The 26,108-nt window shown below is 37.5% G+C and overlaps 3 protein-coding genes across 3 annotated transcripts in view; 2 read left to right on the forward strand and 1 right to left on the reverse strand.

Annotated features, from left to right (window-relative positions):
• The window catches only part of LOC136254868 (serine/threonine-protein kinase A-Raf-like), a 66,854-nt gene that overhangs the window by 39,443 nt on the left and 1,303 nt on the right, over positions 1 to 26,108 (reverse strand). Inside the window, exons 2-15 of the mRNA XM_066047633.1 lie at positions 24,420 to 24,530; positions 23,400 to 23,487; positions 21,474 to 21,718; positions 20,391 to 20,503; positions 20,076 to 20,124; positions 19,280 to 19,336; positions 19,103 to 19,170; positions 18,492 to 18,584; positions 17,952 to 18,126; positions 17,350 to 17,496; positions 16,639 to 16,754; positions 15,077 to 15,106; positions 5,359 to 5,526; positions 4,984 to 5,083 (exon numbers count right to left, since the gene is read on the reverse strand). Of these exons, the coding sequence (XP_065903705.1) occupies positions 4,984 to 5,083; positions 5,359 to 5,526; positions 15,077 to 15,106; positions 16,639 to 16,754; positions 17,350 to 17,496; positions 17,952 to 18,126; positions 18,492 to 18,584; positions 19,103 to 19,170; positions 19,280 to 19,336; positions 20,076 to 20,124; positions 20,391 to 20,503; positions 21,474 to 21,718; positions 23,400 to 23,487; positions 24,420 to 24,530 (1,560 nt within the window). The remainder of the gene's footprint in view (positions 1 to 4,983; positions 5,084 to 5,358; positions 5,527 to 15,076; positions 15,107 to 16,638; positions 16,755 to 17,349; positions 17,497 to 17,951; positions 18,127 to 18,491; positions 18,585 to 19,102; positions 19,171 to 19,279; positions 19,337 to 20,075; positions 20,125 to 20,390; positions 20,504 to 21,473; positions 21,719 to 23,399; positions 23,488 to 24,419; positions 24,531 to 26,108) is intronic.
• Positions 6,607 to 7,378, forward strand: LOC136252733 (uncharacterized). The gene is made up of 2 exons (XM_066045301.1): positions 6,607 to 6,766; positions 7,028 to 7,378. Exons 1-2 carry the CDS (start codon positions 6,668 to 6,670, stop codon positions 7,376 to 7,378), a joined length of 450 nt encoding a protein of 149 aa, XP_065901373.1. The 5' UTR covers positions 6,607 to 6,667.
• Positions 7,771 to 8,550, forward strand: LOC136254883 (uncharacterized). The gene is made up of 2 exons (XM_066047647.1): positions 7,771 to 7,936; positions 8,053 to 8,550. Exons 1-2 carry the CDS (start codon positions 7,826 to 7,828, stop codon positions 8,404 to 8,406), a joined length of 465 nt encoding a protein of 154 aa, XP_065903719.1. The 5' UTR covers positions 7,771 to 7,825; the 3' UTR covers positions 8,407 to 8,550.

Consider the following 26,108-nt stretch of genomic DNA (forward strand, 5'->3'; position numbering starts at 1 on the left):
ACAAATATAAGTAGTATGACATTGATCCACATACTTTGGAGACTTGAGAAGACCAAGAAAGAGTGTTATCAAATATAAGACCCAAATACTTCTGTTTGGATACAACACTAAGAGGTGTGTTGTCGACAAATATTTTAGGAAAGTGAACAGGTTTACGCTGGCCTGGACTTTTAAACCAGGACTTCGACAGATCCAATGCCATTCTGTTTACCACAGTCCACTGACTAATAACTTCAAGATGCGAGTTCATCAATGAAGGAGCTCCCTGAATATCCGGGGCAGAACAAATCAATGTCGTATCATCGGCATATTGCGACAATATACCACCAAAAACCTGAGATGGCAAGTCATTAACACATACTAAAAACAGTAGGGGACCAAGGGCACTGCCTTGAGGTGTTCCCCCTTTCATGGTCCTCCATTCTGAAAAATTGTCCACACCCTTAACACGATGCGAACGGTCTGACAGATAATTTTGGAACCACTTTAACACAGCTGGACCTATACTCAACTGAAACAATTTATCAAGCAAGATATGATGGTCCAGTGAATCAAATGCCTTACAAAATTCCAAGAAGGAGGCACACACTGTATTTCCCTCATCCAAACATTGCACAATAAAATCGACGGCCACCAAAAGGATGTCCTCAGTTGACTTGCCAACCTGATAAGCACCCTGGTGTGAACGAAGAAGAGAATGTTGTTCAAAGTAGTCACTTAACCGGGCAGACACAATTTTTTATAAAATCTTAGCCAGCACAGGCACCACTGATATGGGTCTAAAATTCCCAGGATCACTGGTTGCTCCACCCTTGTGTACAGGAGTTATATGAGATCGTTTCCACTGGGAAGGGAAAACACCAGCCTTCAAAGATTCATTAAATAACTTGGTAAGGGGAACAGCAATTTCACACATAACTGACTTTAAAAATCTGGCTGACAGACCATCAGGCCCTATAGACTTCTTAGTATCCAAATGCTGTAAATGAGAACACACCAGTGAGACAGGAATCTCTGAAAATGTGAATGGATTACTTCCAATAGAACTAGATGGAATGACAAAACTGACAGCACTCTCATGATCAGAGCTAATGGCCACAGTCTGAAAATGATCATTAATCTGATTTAAAGCTAGTGAATCCATTGGTGCTGTGCAATTACGAATATTCCTTCCAAACACAGTGTAAACATGGGACCACATACCAGCAGCATGCATAGGATTAGCTCTACTCCTCTGCATTAACATCTGAAGATAATCAACCTTGGCTTGTCTTACAGAAGTCTTCAATTCATTTTTCAGCCGCTGAAAACAACACTTGTCAACGCTTGCTAGGTCATGATACGGAAACAGCCCCGAAAACAATATACGAATTTGAAAACAAACAAGTATGCGTATGAATAAATTAGCCGACTCTAAGGAATTGAGAAATTGTCACCAACAATTAAAACTCTATTAACCTGATCCTTCAACTCTATTAAGGATCTCTACTTTGGTGAAAATTATGATTGTGGGTTTAATTTTTCAACCGCTAAACCTTTGTAGTGTAAACGTGCCTCAACAATCAATGTGAAGTGATCTTATCCACAGTGATCTGTAGTATAAGTAAATAGATGAACGTGAAGAGCAAGACACAACCAAATTGCAAGTAGTGTTCTCATCCATCCTACAACATGAATGTTATTTATATTGTTCCAAAAAATAGCTAGCAGTAAGGATACTTCATTTTTGGCTTTGCTGATACATACATGTTATGGTAAACAGTTACAGGTCACTAATCCTGCTGTAGGTCTCTATCCTAGATGCACAATTGTTTCTTGAATTTTAAACTAGAGTAGGGACCATAGCACATCGATAAAAAGTACTGAAATAAGTTGGAGTAGTCCATGATATTAAATCACAGTAAAACAATAAGAAGTGTTATATCCCTACTGTGCTCAAGATACCACAACGGAAACACACAGTAGGGATATAACACTTCTTATTGCTTTACTGTGATTTAACCCCCTCACCGCCAAATTTGTAGAGGCCTCCAATCTACTGCTTATAAACTGCTATAACTTACACACCATACTTGTTATTGATATTTCAAAAGTAGGCGATTAGATCATCTAACCACACGATAGTGCGTGAGACCAGTTATCCCTGTTCCCATTTACTTAAGAGTGTGGCCATTACATGATAACCACAGGAGCTACTAAAACGTTTGACTGAAGTTACAGAGCGCTTAGAATGTGATGCTACGGGGGTTTATATATCGAAACCACCATATGATGGCTGTGGCGGTGAGAGGGTTAATATCATGCACTACTCCAGCTTGTTTCAGTACTTTTTATTGATGTGCTATGGTCCCTACTCTAGTTGAAATTCCAAATTTTTTGTGTACTTGTTTGTTATTTTTTTTTGTAAATAATTATTATGACTGGTGAACCCACACATACTGCATCAAAATAAAGAAATGGTGCACATCCCAGCTACCAATTATCATCTGAAAAGTGAAGTATCCATTATGATTCGTTGTCAGCTATGCTCAACCCGTTACACAGCAGTTAGAATCAAGAACTGTTCGAAAAGCAACTCTGCAATCAAAGTAGCCACTATGAAAAACACGGATGATTTCTGTTATGAAGGGAAGCCATCACGTGCTACTGCTAAATCAACACTTTTCGCTGTCAACAAAGATGAATGGGACACAAAGGAGGACACTGGTAAGTCCATGAAGAATGCATTGTACGTACTGCGGTATGTGGTAAGGCACCTCTCTGGCCAAAGCAACATCAGTGAAAACATCAAGCCTTAGCCGTTATTGAGTTGCACTTGTTTGAAGGCATCAGTTAGTCAGTCATTAGTAAATTCTGTTAAATAATTTGTTTGCAACCTGTTGAAAGCATTTTGGATCAATCTGAAGGCTTATCTGGGCTTCGTTTTGTCTAACCAATACTGCTTCATCATTGTCTGGGAAAAGTGAGACTGGTTTTTGAGCGATGTTTTTTCATGGGCCACGCCTACTCCTTTGTGGTCCCTACTATACAGTACTATAAACTGTATGATAGAACTTCATAAAGTCAATACCTGGCTACCAGACAACAAAGAATATAAAGTTTCTAAATTAATTATTACTTCTTATCGTGAAGTGACTTGAGGGACTGCAGTTATATAGCAGAACCCTTCCAAAATTATACAGAAACAAGACAAGAAACAAACTATAATGCACACTTTTGCAGAAGTTTTACTACTAAATTTATAGAACCACCGGTGACAATCAATTGTGGGTTTATTTATTTTTGAATTAGATGCCATCACATTTGCAATGGTAAACCACAGTGGCACTCTCATAATGGACAGTATAATTATATCAAGAGTTAATAATAGTGGAGGGGAGAGTGTCTAACGCTCTATAGGGCTGTATAAAATGAGCGCGTTTGAGCTAAAGGGCTTCAGCAATCTTAACAAGCGATGTGTTAACGCATTCAATTATGGTTACGCGGCCGGTGCAATACTCATTCAGAAAAGAGTGTATCGATAGCAGTTCACGTGAGAAGCGAGTGTTATAAAATGGCGTCCGTTCATGGTTCTCAGTCGAAGATATCAAATTGTGGCGGTACCTGTGAGAGTGGAAAACAGATTCTAGTGGAAGAAGAAACATCATCTCGATGGGAAGTAGGAAAACCGTCGTTCGAAGACGCGATGCGGTGTTACCTGGTCTGCCATGTTGGAACCAAATACCACTATCAGCACTTCCCAAATATCGATTCTAGTGTTCATGAACTTGTGCAGCATCATTGATGTGACCTGACAAAAGTGACGATTGGTTCTAGTTGTCAAGTGTAGAGAATGCGACTAAACACGAGATTATCCGTGGTGAAGCCCTTTAGCTCCCACGCGCTCATTTTATGCAGCCCCATACAGCGTTAGACACTCTCCCCTCCACTATTATTAACTCTTGATTATATTGATAAGGTACTGACAATGTATAAACAGTTCAGCAATAACAGTTCCTAGTGGATCATCTACGCTGGTTTGGCCGGACCATCTATTTTAGTGTATAAATGGTCTTAATCTCCAGTATACCACAATATTACTCTATTTTCCTGAATAGCTAATACACCCGCCGATTATGTGGTTATATCAATCATATCATTAAAAAGCATCCCATTAGAATGTGTGTATTAATTTGCTATTACCAACAAGAGTAAATAACAACATACATAATGATTACATGAAATAAAATGGTATTTAGTACTTGATTGTTTACAACAAACAAAATAGCGTATGACGGTTACCTAGTTTTCATGTTATTCAACTAAGTATTCACCAGCTCCATATTACACACAAAATGACCTCCAGATAGTTCTGAAGTACAACTGAACAGACTGTATAACTTTTAGAGACCAAGTTACCAACACCAGAACTCTATACATTGGACCTAGCATGATGTATGCTAACATTAGCCATCAAGACTGTTGTATTTCACTTGTTTAGTGGTTGAATTGGGCTAAATACAGCAACCATTAAATTACAACACATAGTAAAATATCCGAGTCATTGTGTGCATAATCAGTTTTCACACCACTTAGTAGTCATGGTTACCATTGACACCAGTTTTGGTCTCACTGTTTAGTGTTAAGGTAAAGCCCTAGGTGTCTCTTATTACATCACAAGTAGAATAACGTAAATTGCATAGCCAAGACACAGATATTAAGTTTAGTGGACTATGCAGGTTAAAGGGATATACAACACTCCTTGAAGTCTGTCACCGAATTGTAATCAACACTGTGAGGGACTGCAGCAATAGCAGAACCCTTCCAAAAATAGAATATATTATCTAGTGTATTACGATAGTAACAATACTGATATACATGTTCGTATTTCAAGATTGGATAGCAGCATCAAAGTCTCTTCTCTTATTAAATAACAATGCAATGCAGAAATAACTATACCACACACACATGCACGCACACACGCACACAAACTACTTCTCTTACTGATTTATTAGATCTATCATTGTCACTAGTTTTAGTTCTTCCTCTTCTCAATAGTGGTAGAGTACTGGAATCATATTCTGAATTAGATGATACCTGTATGCTGAACACAGACAAGTCCATATTGTTAGTTAGAGACAGTGAAACAGGGACACATGACTACTACAAAAATTACAGTGAAATATTAACACAATATAGAAGAAAGATATGTATAGGAGGTTCCAAATGGTAGTTGTTCCCACAATAACAAACAGTTAGATACTTAACATTGGAGGCAAACCTAGGTATGTAACCATGTACAGTATATATGAAAACTTTAACAGAAACTGTTCAAGAGCAAGTAAACTGATAATTTCTTACTACTGCAGTTACACATACCTTGAGGAGGTAGTTGGTTCAGTGGCCACTGATGAGATACCAGAATCTACTGGGGCTGATACTTTTCTTATTCGGTTTACATCTGATGTGGATAATCGTACATGATCTGCTGAAGGCCGTCTTTCATGTTCTCTTGATAATCTTCTCTCATGTCTGTCCAGACTACCTCTACAGTAAGAATAATATTTCATGTAACTAGTATGTGTGTGCGTGTGTGTGCGGTGTGTGTGTGGTGTGTGTGTGTGTGTGTGGTGTGTGGTGTGTGTGTGCGTGTGTGAGTCATGAATACACATGGTGCAGTCACAACTATAGGCAGACACAGTTTGAAATCTAGCACTACCTGTTGGAAATACAAGTATGGGAGCTCTGTTTGGGAAATTAGTAAAACGCAGAATACGGAATAACGGAATTGCGGAATAACGAAATAAGCAAAACTTATCTTTTGCAGATTGTACAAATAGTTACATGCTCTATAGTAATTATACTTTATTCTTGTAACAGCTCTGCATGGCGCACCACGGCGATGGATAGAACAGCAGCTGGCGAGCATTAAATGGGACGAGCACGCAACCAATTACCCTAGCATGATCTATCTTCGCTAACTTTACTTACCTACACTCTTGATTCAAACCTGAAGAGTTTTGAAATCCATTTAAAGACACACAACCACTCAACATCCCTCTGAACTCTAGCGTGACTCTAATAAATTCAGTCGTATGCACATGAATGGCAGCTAGTTTTACCTAAGAATAGAACTAGGTCTTGGCGTTTTGTAGCTATATCAACTAAGGAGTATAGATAAGTAAGTTTAGCGAAGGTAGATAGTTCTAGGGTGATTGATCGTGTGCTTGCTTGTCCCATTTAATGTTCGCCCAGCTATCCATCACTGTGGCGTGCCATGCAGAGCTGTTGCAAGGTGTAAATAAAGTACAGAGCATGTAACTATTTGTACAATCTGCAAAAAATAAGTTTTGCTTATTTCGTTATTCCGCAATTCCGTATTCCGCGCTTTACTAATTCCCCTCTGTTTGTCCCAGTGGGTTAGACTGAAGCCATCAGTTTCAATTCAAACCAATTTACACTCTGACACTAAACACAATAGCATCAGTTCATCAGAGGGGTCAAATGTCAATTAACACAATCTTTCTATAAACAATAGTCTGTGCCTTTATACATCAACTCAAAAATTAGCACTCGTCAATATAAGATTGCGAACCAGCTACCACAAATCAAGTTGACAGATACCACTAGCTATAAAAGTTGTACACACTACATTGAGCACAAGAGCAGTATTACACTGGCTTGTACGATGAAGAGGTTACTAGTGATCACATCATTGCTGGTATTGACAAACCTTACACTGGCAGTACCAGTTGAAGAGAACAATGAAGGAACTGAAGTAACAAAGGTACAATTATGTAAATAGTAGGATATTGTATTATACATATACTATAGTGCTGTATTACTAGGAAGAATTTCTCTCTAGTTAGAACTTCACTCTTTGGGATGCTGAGTTGTAGGCCTACATTTGTTGTAATATAGAGGTTTCCCTAATGGAGTCTGACCAATACCTTGTCCTCATTAAGGAGGGCTTTTCCACTATGTTCTTAATTCGGAGAGTTTGCTAAGAGAGGTTTCACTGTATGTACACATCATGAATTGTTTCTAGACTCGAGATAAAAGAGGGGATCACCTACTTGAGGATATTATTGCCCAAGCATCATGTGCTGCCTACATGCCGATAAGACCACAAGGATGGGTTTATGCTGTTCATCGTGATTGCAACTACTCAGAGACTTGTGCTGAAGTGTGTGCAAGCAAGTATCTCCATGTTCAAGACTCGCAAACTGCTGAGCGCACAAGTTGGAGATGTATTGGAGGAATACATGTGTACTATGGCAGGCCATACACTGGAGATGGGAAGGCTAAAGCCCTACTGGGATTAAAGACATACTTTTATGGATATGAGTCTTGTGGTGGAGGATGTGGGCCAAACTACTGCTGCTGTAAAGTTGAATGAGTTGAAACACAAGAACTGGTTACAGAACTACAATACATCAAACTCTTTTTGCAAATAACATTTGTTATGATTATATGTTAGTCATGAATTGCATCTTTCAGTGAACGTTCTTATATGCAATGTAGACTAGCTGTCTTTACACTTAGGTTCAAGTCCAATATCTACGTTTTTATGTCTAATTAGGTGTCCTCTTTAAAATTATCCTAGGCTTCCACACACTGATAAAAAAAATAAAACATTTACCACTACAAACTTTTCTAACTGATTCATTTTATGCCACAGATATCTATAGGGTTGCTTTAATCAAATGAGATAAAAATAGTTTATGGTCAACAGTTACTCTACCACTAATCCCATTACCAGAGGAAACATTGTCACTACAAGACCACCAAACCACACACACTGATATTTAGTAGCTAACAAGTATTACTTCAGGTGTAGCTAGTCATGAAGAATCTCACACAGCTAGTTATCATTACTATACTATTAGTAGTGATTGGATCAGCTCCAGTTGAACAGGACAATCTTGTGGAGGTGGTTGATAACAATGAGGCTGAGGTAAGGTAAAGTACTGCTTAACACTAAGCAATGTTAGCACATTAGGAAATAAAACACCAAGACATGCGATGTGCATTTAAAGTGAACTAGTGTGGATTTTTATTTGTAACATTTAGAATCGTCACAAGAGGGATAGTTCTCACACTTATGATGATATCATAGCTCAGGCCTCGTGTTCAGCCTATATGCCAATCCGACCAAATGGATGGGTATATGCTGTCCGTAGAGATTGTGCCACTACAGCTCCAACTTGTGATGAAGTATGCTCCAGTAAATACCTACATGTCCAAGACTCACAGACAGCTGAAAGAACAACATGGAGGTGTATTGGATCAGTACATATTTATGGAGGGAGACCAGCTACCGGAGATGGCAAGACATCTACCCTGGGATTGAAAACATACTACACAGGATATGAGAGTTGTGGTGGAGGATGTGGTCCCAACTACTGCTGTTGTAGAGTGTTGTAACACTAGCTGACATTGACCTTAGAGATATAGCTACATTTACTTCAAACTCTTGTAGAATCAACAATTGTTTACATTCAAACACATATATACACTTGTTGTGTTTTTTTCATAACAATTGTACTCAAAATGAATGACAATGATATGAAGAGCTGCAACAGTCACAGCCATACCACATGCCCACAGGAGGTTGGTTACACATCATAGTCCTATGACGTGCTACGTGATTTCTAAAACAGGGTGCCTGAATTACATCATTATTGTAAAGTCCTTTGTCACATTCAGACATAATGTAGTATCTGTTTATTGGTTATAAAAGCCACACAAAGTGTTAAGCAGCTGAAAGAAGGGCTCTGAGAACCATAATTTATCAATATTAATTCACACATTAGAATGCTTTACATCGGATATTGGGATGTCCGGGGTTGAACTTTTTCGTTGAGGTCATGATATGTTTGATGACAACCCATGACCAACCTCCTCTGCCACATGCTGCAATACAGTCATGAGATTTTGTAGTTTAAATTATAGCAATAAACACCTGTTTTAGTAGACCCAACATTACCACATTTAATTACTGTAATTAGTTGATTTAGTTCCTTAATTTGGTAATTACCAATTACATAAGTATGTTGTTACTATGGAGATTCTAACAGCTAGAATATAAAAAACAAGAAAAGAGACATCTTTTATACTCCCAGCAATTCTGCTTATAACCAACTTCTTGTGGCTATATCTGCTTCTAATTATATATGTAAAACCAGTTTTTATTCAGTTAAATACTACAGTAGCATATACATACGTAAGAAAACTAGAACTCTAGACAAATATGCGCCCTGTGCAGTTCGTAGGTAACTAGCCAAATGGTATATAATATGTACTATGACAAACGTAGCTGGCTGTCAGTCAGTGTCATAGCTTTTGCTTCACAATAGCTACTAAAATGCCAGTACCTGAGAGACTAGCAAGCTACTATTGAATGTGTAGCTGAATACCTAACTACGTATGTAGCTAGTTTGACTAATTCTTTGAGAAAGTTTTGTTGGTAAGTACGGTAGTACTTAATAAGTAGGGATTGGTAAGAAATCATATGGCTTTGTAATTTTTTGCACTTTAAAAAACAGCCTTGCAACAAATTTTACCTGAAAAATATCACCTGGAATGCATTAGTACTGCTGTAATGATGCTGTACCTTGGTTAGACAAAGCAAAAAGTCGAATGATTTGATGTACAGTGAATTTTTTTTTTAAATTGAAATTCACCTCCATTTCATTTGCCTGCCATAAGACCCAGTAGTGCCAGGTATATGGCTCCAAAATGTTTTGACAGCCAAGGTAATGATGGTGGATTCATGAATCTATTGTTTCGATTAAGTTTTGTCCACTACACCATGCTGTTCATCATTCAAGCCTTTCTTGTTTTTCACGAAGGATAATTAATAGTTGTGGCACGCGTCACTGCCTGAACATGTGATTATAGCAAAGTGTGCCATAAGACCAGGCTAGTAGTCAAGGAGTCTTCTCTAGCATTTATTAACAGTGTATAGTCATTTTATAGCGAGGTAATGATGCCTTTCAGGGGTGGATACAGTCGTCTAAAAGAGGGGTTCCACTCTTAATGATAAATTCTCCAGCGATGTTAAATCTTACCATTTAGGCCTTTAGAAATGCAGTTGAAGTCTTTATCAGTTGCTGTGATAGCTTTAAATACAAAGACGATAATTACTTATAGAGGCGTTTATCGTGTACGAAAATGAATGACATTTGTACTAATCAGGAGCCAGCTAGCTGGACATAAAAAGTTAAAAAACTAGCTATTTAAATTTTTTTAAAGGAAGTAGGGATCGATATAATACACATGCTAAAAAAAGTAAGGAAACAAGCTCAAAAATGTTACAGCTGAAATGAGAAATGATCCACGCAACAAAAAGTAAGGAGACAAGATTAGATGGCTACTTGCTAAAATGAGACACATTATATTCCCTAATTTGATAGTGTCTCATTTCAAGATGTTAGCCAAAAGTAGAAAATAAAATGTGTCTCATTTTAGCAAGTAGCCATCTAATTTTGTTTCCTTACTTTTTGTTGTGTGGATCATTTCTCATTGTGGTTGTAACATTTTTGAGCTTGTTTCCTTACTTTTAGTAGCATGTATATTATGCCAATCCCTACTTCCTTTTAAAATTTGTTTTAAATTTTTAAATAGCTAGTGATATATACATAACACGATGCGGTAACATTTGTTTATAGATATTGAAATACAGAAAAATGAACAAGCCAATCGCTTAACCCTAGTGATATTAGCACCCCCGGTATTTCATAGCTGGTGATAACACAGACTTCAGACTACCTTGAGACTAATCACACACCATCACTATGCGTCTACCGTGTTATTCACTCTTACAACCTGACGAGTTAGCAAGGAGTTATGCCCAGAATGTCTGTGAATAACAGCACAGGGAACAGTATATTAACCATTGTACTAACTGATAAAATGATTATAGCTGTAATTGCTAGCCAGGATGAATACAGTGCTTTTAATCTTTACTGTTTCCATGTTGATGATAGCAAATTCTGCTCCAATAGAAGACAACATAAACAGCTTAGACAATGGTGGTGATGAAGAGGTAAGCACATTATTGAAGTGTCTACCACATCTTTGAGTAATTTTGGTACAGATCCGTGAAAAAAGAGCTGGCCTAGGCTCCCATATATTAGAGGATATCATAGCTCAAGCATCTTGTTCAACGTACATGCCAATCAGGCCAAACAAATGGATGTATGCTGTACGTAGAGATTGTGGCAGTGCAAAGACTTGTAAAGAAGTGTGCACCAGCAAATACCTACATGTCCAGGACCCACAGACTGCTTCACTAACAACATGGAGGTGTATCGGATCAATACATATTTATTTTGGGACGCAAGCTACTGGAAATGGTAAGACACCTACCCTGGGACTGAAGACATACTACTTTGATTATGAAGAATGTGGTGGTGGCTGCGGTCCTAACTACTGCTGCTGTAAAGTTGACTAGAAAAACACTCCTATATACAAGTACTGTTTGACATAATACAATAGCAAAGGTCAACATTTCATTAACCAATTCTTTAGTGCTCATATCTAGAATTCAGTATTGTATGTTTATACCACTATGTGTGCTGAGCAATAACACTTTACTGGCCTCATGATAGATTTTTAAACATAGCATAATGAGGCCATAAAATACTCATACCCTACGATGCTTGCATACACTACAACTATGGGATATAATTATACACATAATACTGGTATGAAGGTTCATTCAAAAAGCATTCGAATGTAAAATCAAAACATGAATTGTTGGCGGATATCCAATGTTTATAATTAGGTGCACAAACAGCTGGAAGTGATACAGGATGCAACAAGTTGTTTAGAGAAGAATATGCTATTATTTATGCTTATTTAACAGCATAATATCTGCAGGCAGGTACACTTGAAGCCAGAAGTGCTACACAAGCTGCACCAGGTGTCAAGTTGTTTACAGTGATGGAACTTCTACTTTGCTTTTGTTTACACTCACTATACTGCCTATATACAATGAGCAGCATTTCATCAAGTGTATGTATAAGGGGTCTTTATTCCCTAGATACAATAAATTAATGTAGCCATTTTTTAGTTCTATCAATCATTTGTTTATCCACTAATATATAGACAATCATATGTGATCACATCAAGGAGAAAAATTCATGGCATGTACCACAATACTAACAACAGGACACTTGTGTACACTCCTCCAACTAACAACATCTACTACTACTTGTTGGATTACAATTCAGCAACCACCACTACCACTAGAATGCACCAAATACGTATAAATGCTATTGGTACACAAATCTTGTAGTTGAGTGCTGACTACAGAGCAATGAAGAGCACAATATTGTTAGCTATCACAACTAGTCTACTAGTAGTGACTTGTTCAGTTCCAGTTGAGCAGAATGACAATATGATGGACTCAGTCAGTGATGAGGTAAGTACTCGGGATATGAATATAATAGCAAAGTATCAGCATTCTTTCATTATGTTGATGAGACCAAACTGTTCTAGTCCTAAACATCGTATAAGCAGAAATTTGGGTGATCAGAATATTTAACAAAATGCATATCTAATAGAGTGGTCCTACGTGGTAGCAAATTGTGCCGTTAGCTAGTTATTATAGATGATTACCTCATTGGCTCACGTACTCAAGAGACTTTCAATGGAGATTTAATCAATCTATAGCTAGCCAGTGAAGCAAAAGGAACAAAGTGATTGGGACGCAGTATATGATCTCTGCTGCGTGTTAGTATCTTCACTTCCTTCCAGCAAAAGCGTAGGACCCTATCCTGCGATGTTACAGACAATCAGATATCTTAGAATTGTTTGATTTCATTCCTGTTCAATTGGTTAAAATATTAGAAACACATATAATAAAATATGGCAAATTTGACAATCTTGCAAGCATCTTCCAGATTGCTAATTTTAATTCTACGCCAATATTTCAGCTCATAATGGTAGTTACCCTACTCATATGGTTTCATTGTACTATGCCAGTCAATATAGTCATCATATAATTCAGGTTCAACAGAAAAGACACACTGTGGGTGATCATCGATTAGAAGACATCATAGCTCAGTCCTCCTGTGCAGCCTATATGCCAGTCAGGCAGCCAACTGGATGGGTGTACGCTGTATACAGACACTGTGTTAATGCCCCAAGTTGTGATGAAGTGTGCTCCAGCAAATACCTACATGTCCAAGACTCACAGACAGCTAAAAAAAACAACATGGAGGTGTATCGGATCGGTACATGTTTATCGTGGGAGACCAGCTGCTGGAGGTGGGACTACACCTACTCTGGGACTGAAGACATACTTCTATGGATACGAGAGTTGTGGTGGAGGCTGCGGTCCCAATTATTGTTGCTGTAGAGTTGAGTACTGAACACATGATTGAATTTACTATACCACAGCTTTACTAATGTGAACACATTTTTATAAAACTATGTGCAATTAAACTTGTGTAGTCTTAATAATTGGATAATACAAAGCAATATATAGTTTAAAAAGAAACGGGTACTTTATAAATGGCATGAAAAAAAATCCATGGCATTTGTCTATGAAATGCTTAACCTATTCACATAACAACTTAAATCTAAACTACAAAGAAACATAACCAAATAACGTAGGAAATAGTGACTTCCTAATAGTGACTTCCTACGGTAGTGATTACAAATGATAAGATACGTCACATCAATACTATGCGTGCTAAAAAGAAACAATCCTGAAGCAGCTAAATTGCTTTAAAATCATCCAGTATTTACTCATTGTGTTGGTCTATATTTAAAAATCACACACACTAAGGTCTGGCTATGAAAATAACTTCCAAGCACAAAGCTCTTATTATGCATATCAAATACAACCTGACAAAGTAGAATTAATGATGCCCATTACAACATACTACATGTTATAATAGCAGTAAACAACTAAACCACATACAGTCCCACACTAACCAGACCCAGACAGGAATGTAAACATGGTCAGCTTATACTGTAACATTACCCCAACAATACCTTTCTACAGTAATACCCACTGGTTAGAGAGTGCAACGTTCACCATGGATTGGCACATCAACCAATGTTTTAGCCCTGCAGTCACTTGTACGTAGGTGTATGAAGGTGGTTTTATTGAAGAAACAGCCACGGTTTAGTTTACGTCTACCGCATCGTAAACAAATGCACGTGACACGCAAACCATTGGGGCTACAGAAATAAAACAAAGACTTTCAAACTCCTCATGAGTAGGTGAATAAAAGTGTATAGGTTTAATTGATTTAAGGCTTCCTTTCGAATAATGACTCGATTACAGCTTGTGTAAAATTTTCTCTGTAACATGCGTAATTTCACCAATTATCTAAATTTTGTTTTTCTCAAAATGCATGCTTGTGCAAACTAGACGGGTTTTTGTTGAGACGGTCACATATATATATATATATATACAATATTTTGTTTCACAAATATAACAAAGTTTACATTCCAGGATAGAAAGTAGCAAGGCTTGCTGAATGGATCAATCCTTATTTTTGATATGAGAAGCTACTAAAACCAGGCCATTTCTTCCTTCCACCATGTATGCAAAGCCATAAAGGATTGTGCCCAACAGTTGCTACTTGTGCACAGATTGTTGCTAATGAAACTTGTTCTAGACAACTCAAGAACCTCAAACTACGCTGAGGACAAGAGAACTTTTTGTTTGGCGTTTAGAGTACGCGGGTGGGATATTCAAGAATGTATATGATAACAATCTGACCATATGAAAGTAACTAGTGATATAAATTCTGTGTTTACATCGTGAACGTGTACAAAAGGTTGAGTCTGGTTGACTGTAAGTACAATACAAAGTTATATCACCCAAAGCAATCTTCATCATAAACAAGCAATCAAATTTGTCTTAATGGATTAAAATATCGTAAAGGGGAATAGGAAAAAAGTCACAAAACAAGGAATTGCTGGGATGGTAATGTACTGTAAACTACAAATCACTATTTTGCCCAGCAATCCTTTCTTAATGTTTTATGATTTTTTCAGTGATCTCCATCCCCCTTTCAAAATTTCCAATTTTTATCCATCTGGTGTAAATACAAAATGCATCAAAACATACCTTCTGTCAGACCGTGACTCTGCTGATATTCTACAGTGTTAAAGTTTCATATCATATAACATCAGTACAGTAATACTGAATAGTAGGGATCTTTCCAAAGGAAAATATCACCTGCTGTTAAAACCATCATAGAAATATTTTATGCAACAAAAATATTGCACTTTTTTTCACAGAAGGGTCTAATGTTGAATCCAACTTTTGTCAATGTTTTGGTCTGTCACCTGCCACTGTCAAAAATCCACAGGCTAAAAGATGTATGTACCATACGTCTTATAATTTACACATGCTTGCTAAGTGGCACTTCATGTTCTCATAAATTACAAATGCTTAAATTTAGTGTGTTACACAACTCTTTCGCTACATATAACCTAGTGTCAGTGAATAGAACACTAACTGTGATTATGATATAGTACAGTAGTACTATATATCATGGACACCTGAAGACACACTAGTGGAAATTTAATCCTTAATCAGTTGTGGGTATAACGAATTTTAATATCCACTAGTACATCTTCAAGTGTAGGTGACCTCCCTTATTTCACTATTTATTTCTATGATCCCTTATCGAACTTAAATTTCTATATACTTGTTCATACAGCACTGTATAATAGCTAAGTTTGTTATTACAAGCCTTTTGGGGTTTAATGACAGCCTACTCTCTGTGCATTGCCTTTACCTCCTGTCTACAATCTTACTCATCGTCACCTTCTTCATGTAAGGAAACCATACTGCTGTTACAACTTATTCAGAGACGAGAATACTGAAACTACAAAATTTATTTTAAATGCTTATTAAATAACGTTAGGGACCATCCATAATTTTCAGTCTTTATGCAAGCGTACAAAGAGTACTCTTTTTTCTAACCCCCTCCCTCCTTCACAAAGCATACTGTATAAATGTTGATACTATGTACAGTATATACACAATGATTATGCATCATTTTATAAGCGTACGTGTGATTTAACCCCCTCCCCCCTAGTGTACTCTTTGTACTCTTGCGTAAAGGCTGAAAATAATGGATGACCCCTTAGTAGATACTGTATGTAGTTGAAATTATTTTTACTACATATTGGCCATCATGTGTGTGGTAGCTCCAGTAGAAACTTCTTGTTGTAAACAGAAAGATCAAGATACTCTAATAAAGCAATCACCCTAATACAATAGAACAGCCAGGTACAACATTCTAAGGGATTGATGCACGAGATATGATCTAGCCACTGTTACATTAGAAAATAAATTATGATTCTCCACACAACTAGCACCATACGTACAGTACCTAGGCAATAACTATCTATTAACACACCATACTTCCTCATGAAATAAAATAGCCGCATTAATATAAACGCCTGATCCTAAATGAGGCCGGGGGGCACTACCTTCATACAAGGGGTAGTACACAATATTGTAATTTGCCGAACAAGAGTAAAACCCATGATTTGTCAAAGGTATGGCAACAGCAGCACAATATTTTTCAGCTGGTTCATGAATGGAATAAACTCCCGGGCTTTTATACAAAGAAATACGGTACTACAGACATTGGTATGGTCACAATCACAACTCACCTAGCTAATGGAGGACTCTCAGTTAATAAAATATTTGGTGATGAAACTTGCTTTACTAGTGAAGTTCGACGAACCTCTTGAGGATGGTCCACTCCTCTACCGGTCTCCTCACTAACCTGATCATACACACGATACGTGTTAATTTATAAGAGAACTGTAAAGATATCCTTAAACGTGAATATCTTTATAAATTAGGATACTTATTCAATGATCCCATTAATGTAACACATATGCTTAAAGTCAGGACACCTCCCTGATAAGGATACTTTAATATGGGTGTCCAGAAAAATGAGCATGTCACTGTATGTACATAGAATTAATACTGTACACACCCTCCTTAGTGGATATAATAGTGTATGGTCGAACATTTACATTCTCTGACAATACAATAAACCATTCAGACTTTAGTAGTCTCTACAACATGATGAGTTTGCTAGACAGTGTTGTATATAAGAGTGAATAGCCTTATCATAAGAGCACAGTATTATGACATTAATGACTAACAAGGTAGTCATATTAATGAGCTCTTAAATCACAACATTGTAATCCACTAATAGCTCTGTCATGTAAAACAAATTGTGTTCAGTGTAAATAGTACCAAATATACATATAACAAAACTTCTTTTGCACAAATAGAAAGCAAATTATGTTAGTCAATTAATTACAGTTACTTTGCTCAACCATTAACACTACAGCAAATACAACACTCACCGATGGAGTCCTTATTGATGGACTGAAGGAGTTTCTATGAACTAATAAAACACTGTGCTGTTCCTCGTATGATAGAGGGTTGGAATTAGATAATGATATAACACTGTTCTGTTTCAGCACCACTGGAGATGGACCAAACCGTGGATCCTGCGTAATACAAGTACAAGTCTCTCATAATATTTTATAAACACACATGTTCACAAAATACTCTAATTGAACAATCACCTTTTAGGATACCTTAAGTTACACATTGTAAATACTGGATACATCTAAATGGATACTTCCAATTGATCGAGAGATTAAATTACTTGTACAGCCTATATACAAATTTCAAGGGATGAGATGAAATGACAGTAACATGTCAATAATGATTCTTATCACCAAATTTTGTAGATTTACATTATTGACATTTGTTGGGATGTATTACGGACAATTTTTTGATGTCACTTACAACAAACAAAAAATCAAAAAACTATATGCAATATTGATGGTAGATGTAAGCCTATTCTGTTACACCACAATCCAACAATTTTTAAGAAACATATCGTAAAATAGGTTTAAGAAGACACTATGACTAAACAGTCTAGAACTTATAAGCTTACATCAAAACTTTCTTGTTTCTTAGTTGTCCAGCCACTGAAGGAAGGGGTCGAGGTGGACTGCAGTTTATCAGAATGGCTAGTTTTCTTCTTCATCGGAGACTCCGGTCTGTTAGCATCATCACCAAGGGCTGTTGAAGATGTCTGCTTCACCATCGGGATACGCTGTGATAGCAAACTGGAGAATAAGATCAACAGCATAGTTAAGCACGGAAATTCAGTAGCTATAAAAATTGTTAGTATTTCATTGTCCTCAGAAGCTTAAACAGATATTATAATAACTTTAATGTACAGCCTTGCTCAGTTACACCAATACACTATTCTAATTGAACACACAGCTACGTACTGCAGTTGTATATGGTAGAACCAAAATAGAACCACACTGTAGGTACATTGGTGGGACAAAAGGTTTTGGTGTTAGGGAGAGTATTGAAAACTTGTTTTAAAAAGGCTTCATGGTTTGTAAACTGATCCCAAAAGAGTCTTCATTTAATTTTCAAGTGACATACAATCCAAGCTACACATGCCATATAAATGACTCACTCTTTGAAGAAGTTCTCGCTGCCAAATAGTGTACAATGCATAGGAACCTTAGCACTGCATCGTTGATGAAATTTAACCTGACAAGTTTGACACCTTCAAAAGGAAATAAAGTACACACAAACAATTCTAATCAGATAAACCTACTAATACACTTATCATCCTTTTTACATATGCAGCATGTGTTAATAAGACACCGAGTGAGTTTGTAGTGAGGTTAACTCTTCTTTGTGTAAGTTATTAATTAACTTGGGTTTTTAATCACAAACGGAAAGGGTTTTTTTTTGGGGGGGGGGGGGGGGGGGGGCTTTAAAGGGTTAATTAAAGCCTGTGAATACAGGGAGTCAGATTACGAAACATGTAATTAAAATGTGAAGAATGCAGACAAACATTCTAGACCCAGTGGTCAAAGTGGATGATCAATCTAAAACTCGACAATATAACACCCTTAAACTATTGCTACTTAACTAGCTCAGTATCTAGCACTAACAATTGGTCAGACATTTATCTCCAAAAAAATCCCCAAAAATTAACATACCATTATTACTGAGTGTTTCCTTAACAGCACAACACAACGTGTACACAGCCGCAGGGAACAAACTACTAACACATACCTGAAGCCATGTAGTAATGGTTTTCTACAAGCATCACAAAATGCCAACATGTAGAAGGTCTTCCTCACCTGAAACAACAACCAACAATTACAGCACATACACTACATACACACACAATGGTGCTAAGTACTCGATCATGTGTCATAAGTATGCAACTACACATACAATATGGCTTACAAAATTGTGATGGATTGTTCTGGTCTTCTGGTAGTGTTCCTTTAGCTCAACAAAAAGCTATAACACAAGCAGAAACACTGTGACAAAACATAGTACAATACCGCATCATTTAACCAAAGGCCATTGTTTTCAAATCCTTAATTATTGTAGTAGGTCCTTCTATTATAAGTCATGGAACTGATGCAGTGTGCTTTTCAGTGAGGTGCACTTGATCTAAACATACCCATGTACCTAACGTACACACAACCAATAGTTTTTACCAGGGTGACCTACACACCTGTACTCGTTGAATCACTCTAATAAAACAAACACTAGCCTGTGACACTCAGCCATATATGGTAACTAAAGGAGAGTATGGTAAGCCATACAAGGTGAAACACAGATATGATACCATACAAGCTACAACAAAGCTACAGCAGTCAAATCGCACATCTCAACTAAGAGTACTCAAGTGCCTGCACATGGAGAAATTATCTGGGGGCAGGGCTGGTGATCTGCAGCAGACTGGTCCGCAACTCAAGAATTAAGCTTACGACAGTGGAGGAACTTGGGCAGAGTCCACCATACCCATGATGAAAAATAAAGAATTGAGCATTAGTTTCCCAAGTGTAGTAGCAGTTACATAAACCAACTATACAAACAGCTACTATAATAGGAGCCTTAACATACGTCCGAGGTTATGCATACACAACCACAACATGTGTACCGATGTGTGTGCTACAGTTAAGTAACATTATATGTTTCACGTGTGAGCGTACTACAGTATGTTAGTAATAGTAGTGTAGTTTGCACATACCTGTTGTCCAGCCAGATAGCCGGTATCCAAATTCCAGTCCAAATCCAACCTGTATGAACAGTAACAAATATAATAGAAGCAAACTGTGTAAAGGCTTTTGCATGTTAGAATGGTCATCTGCAATAACTGTCAGGCTATTCACATTTTTAAGAACATTATTGGGAAAAACAAACGAGATTTTTACTATATAGAAAGTGGGTGACTAGGAAAACTGTTTTTATGCCAGTAGGTCACAGAACAGGCTACAAAGGGCATGTTACAAACATGATAGTCACATGATAACCATTCACTTCCCACAAGCAACTGCTAACTAACTTCATATTGTCATTATTGACACTGAAGATGTTACACCCAATGTAGTCAAGGTCTCTCTTCTTCATCGCCTTTTGTAGTGCTTTGTGGAGTGACTCCCCTTCTTTAGGATGGAGCTACGCAAATAATAAATAAAATGAATAATATGTTTATTGCATGTGTGTGCACGCGCGCGTGTGTGTGTGTGTACACATGTGTGTACAAAACAATTTAGATATAGTAAATGGTTAAAAGGTCCCATTCTGTTTGCACACAATACCATTGCATTGCTTTCCTGACAGAGTGGGTACTTTTCAATAAGTATGACCACTTTAGACCAACACACATTACCACACAATGTCACATGTAACTCCAATGCATATCCAACACTGGTCACATGTATTGCCATACAAACCTGTATTATTGCAAAACATGGGACGCTTTATATTAGATCACATGTCTAGGAAATACTTCCTCTGGTACAAAACATATGGTTGAACAGCAAAACTTAAAAATATAATTGATCAACAGAGCAGACTAGAGCTCAACTCCCACTGATGACAGCGAGATGACAATGTGTTGATCACATATCACACATCACTGACACATTGAACCTTCACTGGTATTGTGCTATGATGATAGTAACAAAAACACTTCACAATGTATGAACCAAATCACAACCGAACACACTATGCACAACACTCTATAAACAGTACACATACTACAAATTAAAAGCAAATCATGTTCTTCAAATGTCATGGTCAAGTCTACCTAGTCAAATGAATCACCTGTGTACTATTAAGAGGTCAAGGAGTCAATGCTGGAAAATCCTCCTGGGAAGACAGGACCAGGAATCTGTATCAAGTTTCATGGGAGAGCACCTAAAGGCCCATCTGAACCTCATCCATTATCTGAGACAGGCATTTGATCCCCCAGTTAACACCAGGTACCCATTTTACAACTGGAGCAATGCACATTTAAATTTCTGCACAAGGAAAACAACTGGGTATCACTGAACATTGAACATAGACCCTAAAATCTGTTTATCTAACCACTTAGCTGTGCTACTTAACTGTTTAACGTATGCACACTTACACACACACTTACTAATGTATGCTGTCCATGAGGCAAGAGGACACGTATCAATGGAGTACTCTTCAAAGAGGATGGAGAATTTGACTGTAGTACATTAGGTGAATTCTGTAATGGAGTATGTGGACGCGACTGACTGCTACCAAGAGGATAATTAAGAGACATCCGTGGTGACAGTGGCATTGAAGAGTGGTCGCCAGGGGAGCTGCTTGATTGGGGAGGTGAAATTGGAAAACCAATTGATTTAGTTTGTGTTATCTCTGCACAAACAAATAGCACATGACATACAAGAAGCACGTGGACTTACTAATGATGTACGAAGCATTAAGAAATATATAGAAGTAACTACACACAGTGGAGTTTCTCTACAAAAGACACATTGGGACCAGTCCTCTTTTCAAAGATAAGCACTATTGGTAGAGGTCTGTATATGGGCGACGGAAACTGTCATTTATAGAGTGAATGACTATCAAGTGTACACACTGTTGTTAATATGCACAGTATTGTTATTTGGAGGGCCCTTTGAGAGAGGCTTTACTTGAAGGGGCCAGTGGCAAAAGGGCCATTTGAAATTCAGGTGACCACATTGTGGGTGTTATACAGAATTTTGGGGGATATTTGCTAAAAATTAATTTTGAGACTGCCATGAACATTTAAATTCTGTTGTTTACTTAGTGACTACATTATTCGTGTGACAAAAATAAGGGGTGTATAAACAGTGGAATGGAATACTGGAATGGAAATTTTTATTAAAGTTCAATATTATTTTTTACATCCATTAAGTACAACTCCTCCCCTTAAGTAACCAAATACATAGGATTCCCCATAGAAGTCAGCTCTTTTAGTATAATTCACCTCACCATAGACAAAGTTTACCAATGTAACGATGTAAAGTCAGTTATGAACATGCACAATAGCAGTTTATTGCAAATACCAAGATGACTCCTGACTTAACCTTTGTTCCCAAATAATAAAGTTAGCTAGCTAGCTGATTAGATGTATGCACTGCAAAAGTACATGGACTATAATTATAATGAAGCAGGGCTCAACCCAGAATATTAACCTAGAGGGGGCAGAGTAGGTCACTTCGGATTCTAGGGGGGTCTGGGGGCATGCTTCCCCAGGAATATTTTGAAAATTTAGGTGTAAATATACTCAATTTTGGTGAAATTTTACTGTGATGCCATTGAATATTGATCATTGGATTATACAACTTTGGGATCAATTAAACCTTTCCATTTCTCAAGGCTTTAGATATAAGCCTAGGGGGGCAATAGCTAACCCAGGATTAACCACTGTGAAGTATTCATTTATTTATCAACTTTATCAGTTAGGCACTGGAGGGCGAACACAGAGGGCAAACACAGAGCCTGTACGAGGTGTTTACCACTAACCAAGGAGCCTAAGCGAAAATCTTTGGGAAAAGTGAAACGGGACTATCTTGTAAGTGTTTACAGTGAGCCTTTTCCACAATTACTGTATGTCAGAAAAACAAAATTTAAGCCAAAGTTCATTGCACACTGAACTAAACCTTCAGTTAGTTTCAGACAAGTGATGAAGTATTGAGTTATAAGTCATACAAGTGTTGTGGTGAGGAAGAGTATGCTAAAAGAACTGAATTCAAGGGGGATCCTATTTACTTGCTTACTTAAGTACTTATTTGGATGTAAAAAACTTTTCCATTCCACCATTCCAGTAGTCCATTCCACTGTTTATACACTCCCACTAAAACAAGCCATTCAGAAAATGGAAAACCTAAAATGGCACATTTCCTACTGACCCCCTCAATTGTAAAAAGATATTGTGCAGTACATGCTTTGCTCACTTTTACTTCACACACACACACACGCACGCACATGCACACACACACACGCAACCATGTACGCATGCACACACACGCACACACAAGCATGTGCACACAAATACATTGTACATGCATACCTCGATGTCTAGGTGATGCAGGTTCATTCTGCAAAGCCTCCAACTCTGACTTTAAATCGTGCAGTCTATCACAGAGTTCCATTTCCTCCTGTGACCATTCAAACAAACTTCATAAAGACACACATATATACCCACGTGCGCACACACATACCACACACATTAACAGATTTATATTCCACTAAATCATATTTACAGGTGCAATAGGCATACAGTACACATAAACAAGCTTTAAAAAAGAAGAAATGGTTATATATAAAGCAACAACTACATAACTGTAACCAAGAGATACGGCTACAATATACACTGCAACTGTACAGTGTTATATCATAATGTGGTACATAGTGTAAATACTAGGAGGTATCTGATCCCACATAGTGTAGCATATTAACCTTAATATTTCCTGTCTGCTAACACAATCACATGGCATTGTGAGTAATAAAACATACACTACCTACATACAAATATGTAAATACCACAAGTAACTAAGTATGTGAACAGGCCTGCGAAATTTGGGCATGCGGGCACAAATTACATCCCGTCACATAACATGTCATATATCAGTACTGGAATAGAATATTTTCATTCTGTAACTTGTATTCTAAAGCCATCTAAAAAGTTAATGAGTGCTGAAAATTTCATGGCCAAGCAAAGCAATAAGGGAATACAAAGTTATGACGCATTAAAGTTTTAAAAAGCAGGCAATTTTTATGTGCCTATGTGCTCTATTTTCGCAGGCCCAGTCACATATTATAGACACATTGTTTGTGGCATGCACACTGCGTGCATCTTCACTTTTCACAGTGCCTGTCCAAGAACTTCATCCCTGCATGGGAGTAAGGTAAGCTGAGTGATCTATTTATGTATGGAATGTGATCTCTTGTTAACTGGTAATGTTAACTTGAGGAAATCTCCAACTCCTGTCTGACTCCACCACATAGTAAGAGACAGAGGTGCTGCCAATACACACTACGCTATACCACACACACACACACACACACACTACGCAACACACAAACTCACATCAACTAGCAAATCTTTAGAATGGTTCTCTTGCTGGTAAGACTTGAGCTCAACGCGCAACATATCCAACTTCCACTCGTACATCTTAATCAATTCCTTCAAGCTCTGAACCTGATGAAACAACAAAATACAGCTTACATGTCCACACAAAAGCATGTAACTAAGTGGTTCACCTTTTGGAACCAAAACAATGGTTTCCTCAAATGAGTTTAATTATTTAATGGCACTTAACATGTGTAACTGCTAATGATAATCTAGTTTACAAAGAAGACATGTCCAGCGTAAGTGGCACACGTTTGCCTGCTTGCATTTGTGTGCAGTGTGGGTAAGTTGTTTGTTTTGTAGGTATGTGTTTGCATAGTGAGTGCCTGTGCATATACACAACACAGTGTTGTACTGCCAAGGACTATGTCATAATGTCACATGGTTTATGAAAAGTGAAACTACTTCTGCCTTAACCAAACACTTCCACACAAAATACATAACAGACAACAAACAGGAGATATCATTACTCAACCACACATACCATGTATGACCTGACCTCAGACTATCGATATCAACCTCAGACACAATTTAGCATGTTTACCAATCTGGTGGGTGTATTTATTAGTCTGGTGGGTGTAATACCAGTTGACACTTGAAACATTGATAAACAGTGGTGATACTATGAAGGTTGCATCAAAGAGCACTATATGTCTAGACTGTTTTTTCAGCTGTTCCAGATATTGTCAATCATTATTCTGTTAGTTTGCAACTTGACTACACAGTATCATTAATACTCACAATAATATTTGAAGTCTGCTATACAGAAGCCACTCAATACAGCAGAGCCAATGACATGAACAGCGGTGATTAGCTAAGATAACAATTTATAATATAGCAAATTAAGGTACCTACACACTTTCTACAGTGGAAACAGTCAATAACATCTTACTGTCTGGCTACAGTACTGGTACTATAATGATGAATACCACACAACTTAAGCTTTCTTGTTTGTGCAAGTCACAATACAGAAATGATATACCCACAAGAACAGCATAACTTCTCCTATCCCGAGAGGAGTCCACTAAAATGAGGTGGTCTTATTGAGGAAGGGACTATTATGTGGGGTTCACCATTTACCACACAACACCTACGTACACATTAAGTCCCCTGAAACCACAACACAATGGAAACTTTAGCATGGTCCAAAAGAGAAGAGTTCCACTGTACAATTTATTTCAGTATTCAAATTGTGATGGTGTTTTTAAAAAAAAACAGCAGCTGCACTACTGTTGATGCTTTTGGTATGAATGGAATTTATTTGAAGCCAGGGTGGGCACAAGAAATATGTTCACAATAAATAAACACCAGCCCTCTGGCAATAGCATACTTCAAAAGTGAAAAAAGGCAATTACAAAATAAACAATTTGAGCAATTAAAAGCTGTGAACCCATTCTCTGTTACTAGTTGATAATAGACATTGGGCTCTGTGTGGACTGAGAGCACAAGAACAAAAAATGAAATAACCAGATTTCCTGAATATTGTCAATCTGATGTGGGGAGCATGAGGAAAGCATGCATAGCCTCCAAAATACATTTATTATCTAGGTACGGTAATAGCATAATTAAGTAAATCTTCACTTCTATAGCACAAGGTATCTAGATGTTAACACACAGCACACACATACACACAAACACACAAAAAAA

Source organism: Dysidea avara, chromosome 4 (genome assembly GCF_963678975.1).
Source record: "Dysidea avara chromosome 4, odDysAvar1.4, whole genome shotgun sequence".
Classification (NCBI taxonomy): domain Eukaryota; kingdom Metazoa; phylum Porifera; class Demospongiae; order Dictyoceratida; family Dysideidae; genus Dysidea; species Dysidea avara.